General features: G+C 36.0%; 1 protein-coding gene across 9 annotated transcripts in view; it reads right to left on the bottom strand.

Moving 5' to 3' along the window:
• LEPR (leptin receptor) overlaps window positions 1-18,191 on the bottom strand; it is a 119,347-nt gene that overhangs the window by 12,847 nt on the left and 88,309 nt on the right. For all 9 annotated transcript variants that reach the window (XM_045064676.1, XM_045064677.1, XM_013061662.2 and 6 more), the window contains 9 exons: window positions 16,871-17,070; window positions 14,324-14,472; window positions 13,134-13,293; window positions 12,934-13,016; window positions 11,392-11,608; window positions 8,577-8,759; window positions 7,045-7,140; window positions 5,167-5,272; window positions 3,978-4,053 (listed from right to left, as the gene is read on the bottom strand). In XM_045064676.1, the coding sequence (XP_044920611.1) occupies window positions 3,978-4,053; window positions 5,167-5,272; window positions 7,045-7,140; window positions 8,577-8,759; window positions 11,392-11,608; window positions 12,934-13,016; window positions 13,134-13,293; window positions 14,324-14,472; window positions 16,871-17,070 (1,270 nt within the window). The remainder of the gene's footprint in view (window positions 1-3,977; window positions 4,054-5,166; window positions 5,273-7,044; window positions 7,141-8,576; window positions 8,760-11,391; window positions 11,609-12,933; window positions 13,017-13,133; window positions 13,294-14,323; window positions 14,473-16,870; window positions 17,071-18,191) is intronic.

Below are 18,191 nucleotides of genomic sequence, written 5' to 3'. Positions count from 1 at the left end.
ACATAAAGAAATATATCACTAAGATGGGACTGATAGCAAGGGTGGCAGTTTGAGTCTGATGGACCTGGGTTTAACCGAAGTTTTTACAAGGACAGGATAGATGATCAAGACAAGCCACTGAACCACTCTGAGACTCAGTTTGGTCATCAGAAAATAGAAGACTATGATAAAGAAAATAAATGAATATAAAAGCAAAGAGTCAATAGTAAATTTGCCTTACCTGGTTTAGAAATACAGCATGAATTACACAACACTACTTTTCTCTTAAAAAGTATATTTTTAGTTATTTAGGAGATTAAAGTAGAAGATGAGATCTTTTTAAGTTATTGTATTTTAGACGGTTTGATTTTTATCATTAGTAAAAATCTTTGAAATTATATTCTTATATTATTTATCTTCTTATATTCTTCTTCACTTTTCAAATATTCCTATTATATTCCCCAAACTGATTTATTTCTAGACTATGTCACCTGTGTACCTGTTAAGCTCTAGAAATATACTAGACATCTTGAGGACTGGTTATGCTCAAAACATTATCCTGTAAGACTATGAAGTCAAATATTGGCAGGGGGGTAAGAAATAAAGATAAGGATATCCACACCCACTGCAAGGATCTTAAAAATTCTTCACACTTCTTCACTTTACTAGAACATGGGAAAATTGAGTGAGATTTCAGTCTCCTTGTGTTTAACGTCTGTCACATGATCTGCTGCAACACTATGCTCATCTTCAGCGCATGCGTGTGAGACAGCCGGAGAGCACCGTCTACCACAAACGCTCACTGATCCAAGTGGTTCCTTTGAGCCGGCCATCTTCTGGAAAGTGGAGAGACCATTTAGTGCAGGCTCAGACTTCCTTTGCGGAGGTGGGCCTGATCATTTCCCTGCCCCAGTAAATATTTAGAAACCACTTTCATGGTGGTGCAAAGGGGAGATTTGAAGAGCTTCACATGTTGAAGAGTATTTTAGCTTCTCTTAAAGAGGCAAGAAGATGGTTATTTCCAGCACTTATGTATACTTGGATGGTGAAGCTTTAAATTTTTTGTTTACATAGATACCTAGTTTTTGTGGCCAAAAAAAATGCTCATCTTAAAATAAAGAGCTCCTCATATATAAGAAAAATCTCCTCCTTACCCTGTCTTTTAATCTTCCTATTTTCAGTTTATGAATGTGCTGTGGTCCTTCCTACCTCAGGTCTTTGTGTTTGAAGGCGGCTTTGCCTGGGCTCTCCCCACTCCACCACAAAACCTAGCTAATGACTAATCATCTTCTAGAGCTTAGCTCAGTTGTTGCTTTCCTATCTTCACCGCTCATCCCCACCCATCCCACACACTAAGCTCAGCACACTGGATCTTTTTTTTTTTTTTTCACAACATGTAGCTTATAATTATTAGTTGGTTACATATGCCATATGCATATTGTTATTTCCATTATCATTGATTAATGCTTATTTCCCTGCTTGACCGTCCGCTCCAGGAGTTTGTTTTTCTGATCAGTACAACCTGAAGGTACAGCACAGTAACTAGCACAGGACAGTATTCAATAAATAGGCTGTGAATGAATGGGTGAAACAAATAAACGAATTTTAAAATGAATATTTTAGAGATGGTAAAGAAGACAATTCTTTCTATTCCACTTTCTACTCAAGCCACTCCTCTATAACCTTACTGTCTTATTTCCCAGATAGTAAGGAAAATCTCTGAAAAATTTGTTTCCCAAGATCCTAGTCACATCCTAGACTTACATGTAAATACTTACTATGTGCTATTGAATGAATGAATGAACGACAGATAAATATATATGGCTGAAATATCATTATAGCTACAATAAATGTTACTGTGTGAATTCATAATGGAAGAGAGAAGAGAGGAATAAATATTTTACTAATTGAAAAAAATCATGAGCTCTGTCTAATGGAAGGAGACTCCGTGGCATACAGCGCCTGATGCCATAGCTGAGAGCTGTGTGGTGTGGGGCTGGTTGGACTCAAAACAAAGCGAAGTTTCTATAAAGAGAATGATCATCTTGGCTGTCTCATCTGAAGATAAGACTGTGTCGTTTCTGCTGAAAGATCACAATTTAACCGCTTGCACTGTTATAGCTACAATATCATATATTCACTCATTTGTTTACTGATAAACTGGAGAGCAGTGTTTTTCTTGCTGCAAGTCACAGGCCAGTAGTAAGTGAAATCAATGTAGTGGGTTGCAACCAGTAATTTTTAAAAGAAAATAGAATTTTGAAAATAAAGAGCACTACATATACTGAAATCCTTTCAGTTTTGCATATCTATATCTATGCATGTACTAGGCTACAAGGTAAAATGTATTGTGGGTCATGGTCAAATTAAAAAAAATTGAAAGCCACTACTTTGGAGAAGAATGAGTAATGGAACGAACAGGCTCCACAGTCAGACAAATTGGCAAGCCACGCCTGGTTCTAAAACAAGATACCTAACCACTATAAGCCTCAGGTTTTTTCCTTCTATAAAATGAAAATAATGATAATTATCTCAGAGTGTCATTGAAAGAATAATAATTTGAAACATCTAAAAATGTAAAATAATGACAATTAATAGTTATTGAGGCTTTACTACACTACAAGTACCATCTTCTTTAATCCCCAAAACAAACCTTATGATGCAAGTTCCATTAAACCTCATTTTATAGGAAAGGAAGCTGAGATACTGAGGACTGAAGCAAAAATCTTAAAGTATCTCAGTGATTTGCACATATATGAATGGACATGATCATGAATTACCAGCACGGCTTTAATTAATTCTGACTTTAATACTTCCCATGCAGTAGAAGTTCAACAAATATTTGTGAGGAGTAAGACCTACCCTGGGAACTCAGAAAGCTCTTCACAATACATTGAAAAGTAAAATGCTCTGGGAACTTAGAGGGAGAGAAATCTTCTGAACTACTTTAGTTAAAGGAAAATTTGTAGAAAAGGGACTAGAGTGAAGTCTTCACCAATGTGGTAGGCTCTGTAGAAGTAAAGGGAAGAGCAAAGGCATGATCAAGGCCCAGGGACAGAAGAAATAGGATGCACAGGTTGGTAACAGATTACAGAGAGAGGTCACTGAGTACTAGCTTAAAGGGACTGAACTTTATCTTGCAGCTAAAAGGAAACCACTGAAGACTTTTAACAGTGACTAATGATAAAGATGAAATTGTTAAGACTGCTTAAAACTTCCATATGATTACTGTTTAAAACATTGTGTAGATATTTTGACATGAAAATTGAATTCTATTTTCTCAATTTTCTGGGTGGAAACCCAACCTTGCTTCAGGGGAAATTATAAGAATTAACAAAACATTAGTTAAACTCTACAGTTTTCTGGGGAATTCTATTATAAGATATATGTACAAATTATTTTATTATAGCTAATTTATAAAGTACTTCAGCTTGAAAAAAAACCATGTGCTTAAATGTAAGCTTTAGTAGGACACAACTGCTCTTTTTTTCAGATTGCAGTGTTTAAGGACAGGATTATTTATATAGTTTTTAATTGATTTAAATAATTATGAATATAATTACAGGGATTAAAAATATTGTATTGATTCCAGCCTTTACCTAAAGACAATCAATTTACACCAAAAAAGTATATCTAAATATCTGTTCTCCATCAGATTTAACCCTTAATATTCTAATATTTATTTTATTATATACTAAAAATCAGAAGATATATATTATATATATATATGTATATATATACCTATGTATTTAATTTTCATATGATGAACTACCTACAAAATTTTGTTTTCATCCTAATTTCACATCTCTGCATCCTGCTATTCTTGAAAACACATAATGGATTAAACAGAACTCATATTTAAATGAATTGAATAAAATAAGATTTAAACCTTATCCTTAAACTATTTTAAACTTTAAAAATGTTGGATGCTATATAAGGCATACAGCATCTAAAGCACAATCTTACATATTTTGGGTTAAAAAAATTGAAAAAGGGACCTTCTGAAAATTAAGTCCTTGTGCCCAGGAACAGTTCTTGGGGTTTGGAACATCTTCCCAAAACAGCTTTTTCATTCTATAAAGGAGAAACAAAAAACATTCATATCAAAAATGTTCACAGTTAATGAATGCACAAATTAGAAATTAATCTACCAGATCAGCTACTTCTCAGTAGAATCTGATTCATTTTCACACACTACCCCATGAAGATTTCTACCAATGTTCTATCTAGATTAAAGTTAATAATCACTAGAATAATAAAATAACCAACACTTACTGAAAGCTCTTTGCCAGGCACTGTGCTAAACACTTGGAGTGGATTTTTCTTGGAGAAACAATATATGAAAAGTGGCCATCGGGGTGCCTGGATGGCTCAGTTAGCTAAGCATCCAACTCCTGATTTTGGATCAAGTCACAATCTCAGAACCATGAAATTGAGCCAAACATCGAGCTCCACGCTGGGCATGGAGCCTACTTAAGATTCTTTCCTTCTCCCTCTGCCCCTCCCTGCCCTTCTCAAAAAGGAAACGTAGGGGCCATCAGTTGAGTTTCAGAAACAATTCCACTTGCTATGGCCCCATGGGCTCACCTGACTGAAAGATACATTCAGATTCTAAAATCTCCCATCCCTCTTTTTTGCTATAAGACAAAAGTTTCTGTAGAGATTTGACATGTGGGAAATAATTTCATAGGTCTGGGCCTCTCAGCACACAGTGATATGGCACCCTAGAACCACCAGAAATTCAAGGCCATTTGCAAACTAGACAGACTGGAAAGCCACACAGTGCTGATTTTTAAAAACTGGAGTGCTTCCTAATCATAAATGAACTGGCCACTCCAGGTAAATCTTCACCACTAAAAGTCCTCAACCCAAATTATACAGCTCTAAAAGCCATGGTTGCCCTCTCTGAGGACATACTGCCTCAGATTTCCTGTTATAAGCTTGTTATTTTCTGGATGTATTTACATTTAAAACATGAATCTCGTCCATGATGTTTGTGTTGTACTAGCAAAACAAAATGTGGTTTCCTGAAAACAGTCCTTTTCTTTTTAGGCCATCTTAACTGTATACTGAATACCACATAAACATATTTAGGATACTATAGTGTTTCTGATTTGGGTTTTAAATCAAGGTTTAGATATGTTCAAGAGCTTTGGCCATAACGATTCGTAAGCCCACGTACAATACCTTTGGTGTGATATTAACAGTGTTCCAAGCAGTAAGATTGAAGAGGAAATAATTATTGGCACAATTACATATAGACCTGCATCATGCTGGTGTTTTTCAATATCATCTGAAAAGAAATAGAATTCACATGATTCAGAAGGTTGAGGAAGTAAAAACATCTTTCTGTACCAAAAATTACAGCATACTTTTTTCTGATTTCATCATAAATATGTACTACCGTTAAAGATATAAACATAAAAAAGAAGCTAAAAGTATAGTTATGACCACATTAATGAAATATTTTTTGTACAGAATTATGTTTTTAGTGAGTTAACAAAACACCTTTTCAAAATTATTTTCTGCCAATTCCATGTGATCACTTTAGGTTATATGAGTCAAAGTGCCAATTAAAGTTGTTCTTATGACTCTCTGTCTCAGTATCTGCTTCTAGAGAATTCAACATTCATTACCTGCCAATCTCTACTTTGTTCAGTCCACACACATTTACCTTGCTCTTCTTGAGTCACCAAGCATGCTCAGTCTTCAGAACTTTTGCACTTGCTATTCCTTTGTCTAAAATGCTCTTCTCTTTTGTACTTGCATGGCTTGAACTAAAAAGACCAATTCTGACCATCCTAACAAAAGCACCACATTTTAACTCTATCATTTCATCTTACATTTATTTTGCTTCATGGCACTTTTTAAAAGTTATTATTAAATTAGTCCTTTTATTAATTATTAACAAGTGTCACTCTTACATTATGTTTTATTGATTTGGGATTTTTTTTGAGTGCAAGTAATTTTTTAAAGTTTTTATTTAAATTCTAGTTCATTAACATATAGTGTGATATTGGTTTCAGGAGTAGAATTTAGTGATTTATCACTTAAATATAACACCCAGTGCTCATCACAACAAGAATGGCACTTATTTATATCTGTCATTATATTATACATGATTTGTTTACTTTCACTTCCATTAGAGCATGAGGGTTAAGCTCCTTAAGGACGGAGACAGATGTTTATTGCTGTATCCCCAGTTCTTGTTCCCAGCACGTATGAATCAAATAATAAATAAATGGGTTCTTATAATCATCTTAATGCTAAAACTAGGAAATATATTTCTCTCTTGAAACTTCATTATTAGGTTGCTTGGACTTGAAGACAATTTGAGCCATAATAGCAAAATCAAAATGTTGATACTCTAAGTATGGTAAAGTGAATTAGAAATTTAAATAAATTCAAATTTAAATTTATTTCTATAACTACTTTTCCAGTTTTATTTTTAGAGGAAAAGTGTTTCCTTTAAAAGATTAATTAAAATTTAAAGGCCTGGGTACCTGGGTGGCTCAGTTGGTTACGGGTCTGCCTTCAGCTCAGGTTGTGATCCTAGGGTCCTGGGTCTCTCTACTAAGCAGAAAGACTGCTTCTCCCTCTCCCTCTGTCTGCTACTCTGTCTACCTGTGCTCTGTCTCTCTCTCTCTCTGTCAAATAAATAAAATAAAAATCTTTAAAAAAATTTAAAGGTTCATAAGTATATACCCCCAAACATATTGTTTAGGGTAAATGCATTTATATAAATTGTATAGAAAATTAATATTTTTCTAATTAGTCTTTCTGATTATATATTTTATTGCACTGATGCATATTTTCCTTTATTTTGTTTCCATTAACTTTTTATCCAGTTTGAGATGGAAAATGTTAATTTCTAATTCAAGAATACCATGCTTGATTATTCTTCTTAAACCACCAAGGGTCCATGTACCCCTCCTGCAATCACTCCCTGACACATCTATGTAAGATTCTAGACTCTTCCATGACCCATTAGAAAGAAAATAATCAGATGCTAACTGAGTAGGAAAACACACATTGTATAAAAAGAAACCAAAGGAAAATTCTTACCTTGGGGGAAACTATTAATTATCTTCGGTTTCCCTACTCCTTCCATAAATACTGGGTAAAGACTAAATTGATATTTCTCAATGGGGATAAAATGATCTGAGGAGAAAAATATATTAAAGGTCATTCTTACTGAATTAACACTAACAAGTGAAACCTATATAAAAAAATTTTAGGTGACTCTCTTATTTTTCCAAACATAGAAATAAATTGTTATTTATGGATTGAAACTGATGATTAAGGGAGTTTCAAAAACCACCTAAGCATTCCAAATTCTCCTAGTAATAACAATTTTCAAATGCTTTTTGAAAATATTACCCAAAGACACAAGACTATAATTTTCAAGGGCATGTTCTAATGATAGCCAGTTTGTTCAAGCTCATGGTGTATGAACTTATACTTTCCCTTTCCAGGACAATATGTCTTACCGCCTCTCCCACATCCCCAAAGCCAGGAATATTCCCCTTTCATGGGCACTTAACTTCCTTATTTTCCCCATTCAAGGCAGCTGTGAGACTAAAAAGTCTTGTGAAATGCAAAGCAGTGGGGGTGGGGACCAGGAGTCCCCTTGCTTATCCAAGGATCCCCCTGTCAGGGGGACAACCATCTGTATAGCAAAGTTCAAAATGAATCGATCAGTGATGTATCATTTTTATAAATGTTAATAACATACAAGTATTCCACAAGGGATAAGTCTTGTTGAGGCCTAGATTATATATTTACATGGTTTTAAGAAAAGCACAGAGAATAACCATCTGGACAATAATGGTAATGAACTGAATTAGTTCTCTATCAATCATTTCTATTTGCCCTGATGCTAAATTCTAGGGTCTTTGGGATGAAACAGAAGTACAAGTCTCTGGAGTGATATTGTATAATAATAGGGTCATGGCAATTGTTAGCTTCCCTACTAAAACCTTACTCAGACTTGGAGATACTGTACTGTACACGATTACTTTGTACTTTAATCACATCCTGGGGAAACTGGTCTACTTTGGGAGTTTATACTGCCTACATCACTTAGTCCTACATTTGTAGACCTTCAGCCTGGCATTCCCACTCACTGCTAGTAGCATTATATGTTGGTACACAGATTAGGGAAAACAATTTGGTGGCAGATATCAAAGGCCATTAAAAAACAGTCCTAGGGGAAAAAAAAATGCAAAGCTGGAAGCAACAAAAAGTATTCTCAAATAAATAAATGGTTTAAGTAGACTTGGGAATAAAATGCTATATGATCACTAAAAATCATGGTTAAAAGGACTGGGGAGAAAACAGAAATGTGCTTGTGATATATCAAAGGAACAAACCAGAAGAAAAGCAATAGGTGACATGATTATGACTGTAAAATATTTAGAAAGGATCAAATGAAACAGAACTGAATGTTTGTGATAAAATGATAGGATTATATGTGGTAAGATGGTAGTATCATTTACATTTTTTTGAAGTTTTCATTAACTGGCTATCTTATTTAAATTAATAATCACTCTCATGCTAATCTGTAAGAAAAACTTATTAAAGCACACCAAACTTACCGTGGATATAATACTTCTTAACTGATGGAGGGATCCTAAGCCATTTAACTTCACTGTCTTCATTAAGAATTTTCCACTCAGTAACAAAATACATCAGAGAGTAGTCACTAGGTAATAGCGTCCAGGAGAGAAGCACACAACTGCTGTTTAAAGGATAAGCACTGAGCGACTGAACAGAATTTACTGAGGGGAAAAGAAGGAAATTTGTTTTTAAATTCAAAACTAATAAAAAAATTCCCCTAACACTTTCAGGGCCATATGACCTATTGGAGAAAGGGAGATATTAGAGAAGGCTCACATTTATATAGATAAATATAATACAATTTTTTTTATTTTATTCATTTTTTTAACATATAATGTATTATATGCCTCAGGGGTACAGGTCTGTGAATCACCAGGTTTACACATTTCACAACACTCACTATAGCACATACCCTCCCCAATGTCCATAACCCAGCTACACTATCCCCACCCCCACCCCCAGCAACCCTCAATTTGTTTGCTGAGATTAAAAGTCTCTTATGACCTGTACCCCTGAGGCTAATAATATATGTTAATAACAATAAAAAATTAAGAGTCTCTTATGGTTTGTCTCCCTCCCAATCCCAACCTAGTTCATTTTTTCCCTCCTTAACCCCTACAACCCCTGCCCTGCCTCTCAAATTCCTCATATCAGAGAGATCATATAATTGTCTTTCTCTGATTGACTTATTTCACTAGCATAATAATACCCTCTAGTTCCATTCACGTCATTGCAAATGGCAAGATTTCATTTCTTTTGATGGCTGCATAGTATTCCACTGTGTGTGTGTGTGTGTGTGTGTGTGTGTGTACACACATATGTATATATATATACACACATACACACCATATCTTCTTTATCCATTCATCTGTTGATGGACATCTAGGTTCTTTCCATAGTTTGGCTTTTGTAGACATTGCTGCTATAAACATTCAGGTTCACATGCCCCTTCAGATCACTAAGTTTGTACCTTTAGGGTAAATACCCAGTAGTACGATTTCTGGGTCATAGGGTAGCTCTATTTTCAACTTTTTGAGGAACCTCCATGCTGTTTTCCAGAGTGGCTGCACCAGCTTGCATTCCCACCAACAGTGTAGGAGGGTTCCCCTTTCTCCGCATCCTTGCCAACATCTATCATTTCCTGACTTGTTAATTTTAGCCATTCTGACTGGTGTGAGGTCATATCTCATTGTGGTTTTAATTTAATACAATTATTCTTGTACCACAGAGTCATATATGCAGAAAGATGTAGAAACGTATGCCATTGAGGAGAAACCAAAATGGGGTTTTGGGATAGAGTCAAAAAAATTGCTCTCCACTGGAACACCACACAAGCCTATTTATCATCCTCGGCTTCCCTGAAAATTCCTCTCCTGCTGACAGAGTTGTGCTTTCAAAGGACAAGTCTGATTACTTAACATCCTCCTCACAGAGCCCCACTTAAAAGCCTCCACTGGATTTCCACATGTGAGGAGGAACCGCCTAGCATGTCTGTGAGGCACAGGGCCAAGCCTCAGTCAGCCTCCCAGCCTTTCAGGATTTTCTGCACCAGAGCCACCCTGGTCTTCTTCCCTCAGGTCCTCTCCTGTGCCATGAGGACTTTCAATCAGACTATTCCTGTCTCAGGAGCCCATGCTTTTTCCCCATTTTGGGAGGAAAATTTAATTCCTATACTGCTTTTTAAGAAAGCTTCTCTAACCCTCAATGCCAAGTCAGGTTCTATTTTCTTTTCTTTTATGAAATTACATTCCTTTCCTGGGAACACTGATTTCGGCTTATAAATAGGCATGAACTTGGATGATTATTTGATCAATGTCTGTGTTATCTACTGGACTCTTGTGATTGCTGAGACCATTCTCATGGTCTGCATGGTTTCTGAATGGTTTCCAAATGCTGAGACCATTATAGTTTCTCTCTCGTTGGAATTCCCAACACCTAACACAGCACAGCATTCAGTAAATATCTCTAGAACATACTGGTTCAAAATATTTTTAAATAAAATTTTTGAAAAAAAAAAAAGAAAATATTTTTAGTGTAAAACATTGTGCAGATGCTATGGAACTTACTAGAAGCTTACCCCATATATACAAAAGTAATCATAATACAAGGAAGACATAAAAAACCTAAAGAAAGGTAGAAAGCACCTTGATTTAGGACATATCTAATTAAAGCAATAAGCAAAGACTTCATGGAAGAGATGAGTAGAGGTAGGGTAGATTTGAAATTTTCCATTAAAAGGTTATACTCTGAATATGTAATCCAGATTAGGAACTCCTATTAAAGATAGTTCTTGAATCTCTAACTAATCAAATATATCAAAATTAAGGAAAGAAGGTTCATCACTCATAAGAAATGAAGTACAGGTTAATTTGCAAGTCCAATCAATTACTTGCATCCAATAGTATGTAATACTGTTACATATGTGTAATAAACATAACACACATATACATTTATTTATTTTTACATACACACACACACACAGACAAGGAGAGAGATTGATTTATGTGCAACTTCCATTGATCCAAGAGATTTAAGTATTAGATTTACTAGAATATTCTCATTGATCATAACACTATTTCAACATGGTTCTATTATACGAAAACCCAAGGATCATATTACATAATCAGGATGCAATCTGTTTTGCTATTTTTCGGAAGAGATGAAATAAAGGAAGAGAGCTCTCCAGGTTCAGAGTATTGCAGGCTTCTTGGACGATCCTTTGGAATGGGTGGAGTATGTAAAGATTAAATACTAAAAAGGGGTACAGGTTTACTACTGTGTACCCTTTCTTACCTTTGCTCATAAGCCATGAGAAGGTTAAATTAAAATTCACAAAAGAAGCACCAATTGAGTTGACAGCCAGAACTGTAACAGAATGTGCTTGTTCTGTCCACAGGAAAGTGAATTTAGTGTGATTTCCCACATCTTCTGACCATGTTCCATTGCGGGAAGTATGATGTTTTACCACATATTTTCTCACACTGCACAATGAGTCATTCTTCATCAGAGGCTGTAGTAAACACAAAAATTGATTAGTTCAAGGGCTCCAGTGCTTTTTATACCAACCAAGCCCATGAACTCTTCTTATACATTCCCCACTGGGACGCAAGGTCAGAACAGGGAAAGCCCCATTTAGTTCAAGGCTGAGGTATAGGGAGGTGAGGGGAGATAGGGCCCATCTCTGACCACATACAGTGAAGGTGTCTGGGTGGGTATGGAATGTAGGAAATTTCTTTTCTTCCTTTTGGTTTTTTTTTTTTTCCCCTTAAGACTCGGAGAATAAATCATTCAAATATAACTAAATATGGATACAATTAGGACACTTTCCTACCAATAAATTTCATAGTACTTTTAGAGAAAAGAGGGACCAGCAGGGAATCAAGAGTTTCCTTATCGAAACAGCAAACAAGGAATAATAACCCCCTAGTTCTGTAAAGCAACAACGAAAAAGCTGGAAAGATGTTAATTATCATTTATGTTAATCCCAATAAGATTAATCATTTGTTTCTTCTGATCTGTTGCTAATTCAAGTAACAGAGGCTATCAGAACCATGTATATGGCACCCCAGAATTTCTGCTCATAGTTTTAAAAAAATCATACCAGATCACTGATGATTCCAGTATAAAGTCCAGTACAATTCCACTCTTTCACTTTACAGAGTACTAACAATATACTCCACCTGCCCCATTACTGCTACCTGTTTCAAATAAGATAAGCCAGGGGCACCTGGGCGGCTCAGCTGATTAAGCATCTGCCTTTGGCTCAGGTTATGAATTGGGGGTCCTGGGATCCAGCCCCATGTGGGGCTCACTGCTCAGTGGGGAGACTGCTTCTCCCTCTGCCCCCACACACTGACCTCTCCCCCTCCCCCTGCTCACGCTTTCTCTGAAATGAATAAATAATCTTCAAATAAGATAAACCAATCCCTTATAAACCTAATAGATAACGACTCTCTACAATAGACTGGAACAGTGCTTCTCAATGTATTTTTTTGTCATTGAGATTCCTCTAAGTGAGAAATAATGGGAAAATAAAATACAAATGCATACCCATGTGTCCCTGCAAGGTGTGGAACCATCCGGGCAGGTGGGAGTAAGATCTGAGCAGGCATCCACCAGTCCAGCCTTACATTTATACAGATCAGGAAACTGAGGCTGAAGAGTCTTAAGTGACTTCGCCAAATTAATGCTCAGCTGAGAACAGAATGAACTCCCTCACCCAGTGCCAGGCCCCCCTGCATAGCTCTCTGCAATCCCATCTCGGAATGGAAACCAAGTCAACCTTTCATGAGCGTGAAAATAAAATTTAAGACTAATGTAAAAAGCAGGGAATACCTTCCAGAGTAAAGTAACATTCCTCTCCTTTTTAGTGGTGTCTTCATTTATGATTCTCCAAAATTCAGGTCCTCTGGTAGGAACTGCAGAATGACAAGAAGCCCAAGTTGTACACGTGTTCTCAGGAGGAACATGCTAGAGTCATATTTGAAAGCGCCTTCATTGCATTCTTAAGACGCATTTACAAAATCTCGACAAACCTTTTATATCCATGACAACGGTGTAGGCGGGACTGCTCCAGTTACTCCAGTAGCCCAGCCCATCCAGCCTCCGGCAGCGCACCTGAACTGCGTAGACAGCACAAAGGTCTGGCACCAGGACACTGGCCGACTTTGATTTTGCCTCGTACACCTCGTACATCTGAAAATAAGGCCAAGCGGTAGAAGAATCATTACGAACCCCTCCACAGCTGGCGGGCCCCAAACTGCATTTTAAAACCTTAATATGATTCCAAAATTAAGACAGAACTGACTTCGTGTTTTCTGGCTTGAGAAATACTTGCATGAGACTTGGATCCTGAGCTCCCTCAAGCTAAGGATTGTCTTAATCATCTTGTTGTTTCCTCCTCAGAACAAGATTTGGACTGGCCTACTCGAATCTTGCTCCCCGGTCACTCTTCACTCTGGTCCTAATCTTTGTCCACTAATTCCCTATCCAAAAAACTCTCAGTAATTTTAACCTGGTGGTTACATAGTCATGTCTCTGTTACTCAGTCTCCTCAATAAGCTGGTAAACGGTCACATTCCTTTCAGGTAAAATCATCAGGATCTAATGTCCTATTTAGGGTTCCTGATGTTTCTGGGTCTTTGCAGATCGCCATCTGAAAACTGACATGGCCAGCCATCATAGGCACACTCGCCACTCTGGGTGTGATTTTGGTTGTTTGATAAAAGCAGCCTCTTCCAAAATATGTCCTAATGAACATACACGTACTAGAGACTATTATTAGATGTTAAAGGAAAAAGGGTTCCTTGGTAAAATAAGTTTGAGAAACATAGGATGAAATAAAGGTCACAAATAAAATCACAAATGTTTCTTTAATGCAGGACCTCTCTGAACCATTAGTATGTACCAGAGAGCAATTCTATACCAGGAACACACAGTGATGTAGGCTTTTCTACGTTGATTCAGCCATGCAATCTATTTTCAAGGACTATTTTATGAGATCAATGTTCTGTCACGCTCATTTTGGGAAATGATGGCTTGCAGGAAATGTCATTCCTTAAAAGGGTTAGACCTATAGCAACCTACTGAACAAAAATAGCTATAGAATACACGAAGAGGTACTTTTATGCCAATAAAATAAAGCCTAATCAATACACTTATTAAAACAGCTGTAAGAAACAACACTTAATGAGGCAAGCTGGAGACATTTCTAGGTAAAATGTACCTTCCACTGTACTTCTTTTCCATTTAAGCCGTAGCGAATCTGGAACTTAAGATTATTCTCTGGAAAGACTGGCTTTTCCCAAGATATTTTCAATAACCCAATTTCTACAGTAATTTCTGCTTTCACACTGGATGGAGGCAGTGGTTTCACTAGAAATTTTAAAAACAGTATACTATAACAGCAACTTAAACAGTGATAACAGTTTTAAAACATGATTATGATAAGTTTTATACTCAATATTTATAAAACAGCATCTCCTTTTCAAAGCTTTCTCATTCATTATCTCACTTGATTCCCCTACAATTTTATGTGAGTGTAAGAAAGGGATTATCTCTAGTTTGCAAATAGTCTGATTGAAAAAAAAATCAATACATTGACCATGTCACCTGCAAGTAATAATAAGATCTGATTAGAAATTGAGCCATTAGTTCAGCATGCAAAAGATCTCATACTGAACACATAAGTGTCCATAGCATATCTGTTCTATGCAGAGCTTTAATAAAAGGAAAAATAAAATACACACTGCATTCTTTTCCACATGTGTGAGTTTCACACCGTCCTACTATTAAGTATTTCTAGGTCAAGGTCAGAGATAGTCTTACAGAGTAAAGACATGGTTCTCTATCATCTGAGGAAAACAGGCTTTTGGAGGTCAGAAATAGAGGCAAAGATGATCAGAATGGCAAGGACTCTTGAAAAAAAAAAAAAAAGTAAAAGACAATATGCAAACTCAATGTATTTTGGAACTAAACGTCCTAAAGCCCAGGACACTAGTGTGAACTCTGCAGCTGCAGACTTCATCAACAATACCTTAGACTGTTGATGACCAAACCCCTGAACTTTTTCACTACTATACGGTTTCTCATACTTATTCAACTCTTCATATATGAAGAAGACATTCTTTACCAACCAGTAAGAGGACATGCATTTCATCTCCTGAAAAGATAATTCCTCCTCAGAAAAGGAAGTACGTACGTTTGAGAGATGTTAAGATTGTCCTTGACTGAATCATATGGCTGTCATATGGATATATTCCATGAATATCTAGTTTACAGAAAGGATGCTTAATGGATAAGAGTTTTGAATGATCCACAACACACACCCTGGGGCATTAAGAGGAGCTTTCCACATTTTATAAGTGATAAAATAGTCACAGAACACTTACATGTTTAGCCTTTGTTTACAAAGCTAATAACAGGTGGAGCTAGCATTTGGATCCTAAAATTGAATCTCCACATTGTTTCCTAGGACTAAGTAGTTAATAGAAGCCCAACTTAAACTCCTTATTTTAGTACTGAAAAGAATAATATTGAGGGTTGTTTGGACAGCATATAGAACTAAATCCATGTTACATTTGTCTTTTAGTACATGTGAGGTTATATCTGTGCATGTCTGTGGGGTGGAGAGAGGTAGGAGAGTTCTTTGCCATCCCAAGATATTTAGTACCAGAGAAGTACTGCTTACAGTAAAATCACTTTAAATGGAACTAAACTAAATAGCATGGGGTAGGGGGGCCCAGGGGGAGTCAATTAATTGGGACTCTATGGTATTTAAAAAACTAAAAATTAGGGATGCCTGGGTGGCTCAGTTGGTTAAGCAGCTGCCTTCGGCTCAGGTCATGATCCCAGCCTCCTGGGATCGAGTCCCACATTGGGCTCCCTGCTCAGCAGGGAGCCTGCTTCTCCCTCTGCCTCTGCCTGCCTCTCTATCTGCCTGTGCTCACTCTCTCTGTCAAATAAATAAATAAATAATCTTAAAAAAAACACTAAAAATTATGACTTTATGCTATATTTAACAAAATATAGGTTTTACTTCATATGTATACTAATTATTTGAAAATGTAATGAATCAAATATTTTTTTGCATAATTCCCAAAACAAAATATAGCACCAAAAGATATTCCTTTACCTCTGTTGTATAATTATAAATGGGTCATTTCCCAAAGATTTCACATTAATATTGGAGGGATATATTATATATGTCAAGAACTCCCTTAACTTCGAAATCAATATATCTTTTTTTAAAAGTGTATTTAAAATTCATGATGGATATCATCATGCTTGATCTACTTGTCTCTTCTTCAATTTAGTTATTTTGAATCCTGCTGTACCCTACGCAGCCTCACAAATTAAACTCTTGGGTTATGACTACTAGATTGCAAAATCTATCACAATACCCAAGTTAAATTTTTAAATTAAAAACACCAAATGTTTTCATAAGTATATTGGGAGAAAAACAAAGCAATGCGTTATTTAGAATACTCTTACTGCTGAATTTTATTCCCAATGACCAATATAACTTGTCAGATTATATGTTGAAAATATTCTTATTGCAAAAATACAATAAATTACAAGTAATTTAAAAGAAGATAAAAAATAGCAAGACTCTCTAAGGTTGATTGTCTTCCGAATTGCGCTGTAAACATGAAAAAAAATTTTGTTTAAATATAGTGTGATCAGGAAATGGTAAAACACAGCAGTCTCCGTGAATCAATCTCTATCCAAATCTGCTCATAAAAATGAAGACACACCACAGAGTTTGACATACCCACAGAATCAGGAACGACACACGTTGGTGGAGAGTCAAGTGAACCCAAAGAGTGATTGATTTTAATCCACATTGTATAGCCGGATAAGAGAAAAATTGGCTGAAATATGCATTCATAAAAACCATCTCTCTGCAAATGGCAATCTTTGGGTTGAGACATGGGATGAATAGATGGAACATCAGAACAGTAAAGGCTGCTCCTTAAAAGATACGAGAACAGTCAGTTAATATGCAACAGTGATGAAAGCAATAAAATATTTGAGCAATAAGATATTTGATTTCTGTTCCATCTAAAACAAATGTTCTTATTGGAAAGACATTTTTGAATTCCCAGCTAAATCAAAATTTTATGTCTTTCCATAAAAGTAAACAATAAACCATCCTAAATATTTTATTAGGTAATAAGTGGAAATGCAAGTAAAATAAGTGGAATTGCTCTAAGAAGGAGATAAGGATCCAATTAGAGATAAAACCTACAACACCTTGAAAGTCAAGCTAATGTTATACATAAGTGATACCATTTTAGAAGTAGAGATTACAATTGGTATTGGGACACTCCCGAAATGGGAAGGAAGATAAATCTCTTACGCTTTAGAAACAGATTATATTCCACCATAAATTGAAGATACAAATGATAGTAAATTATAGCCTAATTGACAATGTTCTAATATTATCCAGTTCAAAGAAATATAATGATAATAATACCAATTCTTGATTCATACCTGAATCATATGATTAAATATGTAACACATTTAACACATTTCCTCAGGGAAGAAATTTAAGAAAGTAATTTTTATAATTTTTATAAGAAATTTAAGAAAGTAATATCAGTGTCCTGATCCACACTCTGCCTCAGAACTTACACAGCACTGGTCCTTTTCCTTGAAATAGCTCTGATGCCACTATTTGCTCTGAATACATCATTTAAGTGGTTAAAGTAGCAGTTACCATTTCCATAAAAATGGAGCTAGGAGGTTACAAGAAAATGAAAAATCTTTATTTTTCTGTTTCTCATTTTCTATTTTTTGTGACTTTTCCTGCTTACCCTCTCCAACATTACAATCATTGGGGTGTGTATATGAATGAGTGCTGGCGTGGTGCGGGGGCAGAGATGAGAACCAGGCATGAGGCTTCCTCTGTGGGTAAGGAGAACTGTGACCATGTACCAAAGCACAGCTATACGCCACTTGGAATGCAGACATTAGTGTCTTTGTCATCATGACAGCAAGAGCCATTTACTGAATATTTACTAGGAGAAATTCTATCACTTAATTACAATTAAATGGAATATATCATCAATTCTCATGGAAACCTTGTAAGT

This window comes from Mustela putorius, unplaced genomic scaffold, assembly GCF_011764305.1.
Source record: "Mustela putorius furo isolate JIRA1106 unplaced genomic scaffold, ASM1176430v1.1 tig00003853_pilon_pilon_pilon, whole genome shotgun sequence".
Classification (NCBI taxonomy): Eukaryota; Metazoa; Chordata; class Mammalia; order Carnivora; family Mustelidae; genus Mustela; species Mustela putorius.
Note: the sequence above shows the minus strand (reverse complement) of the source record. Positions and strands in the feature narration are given on the sequence as shown.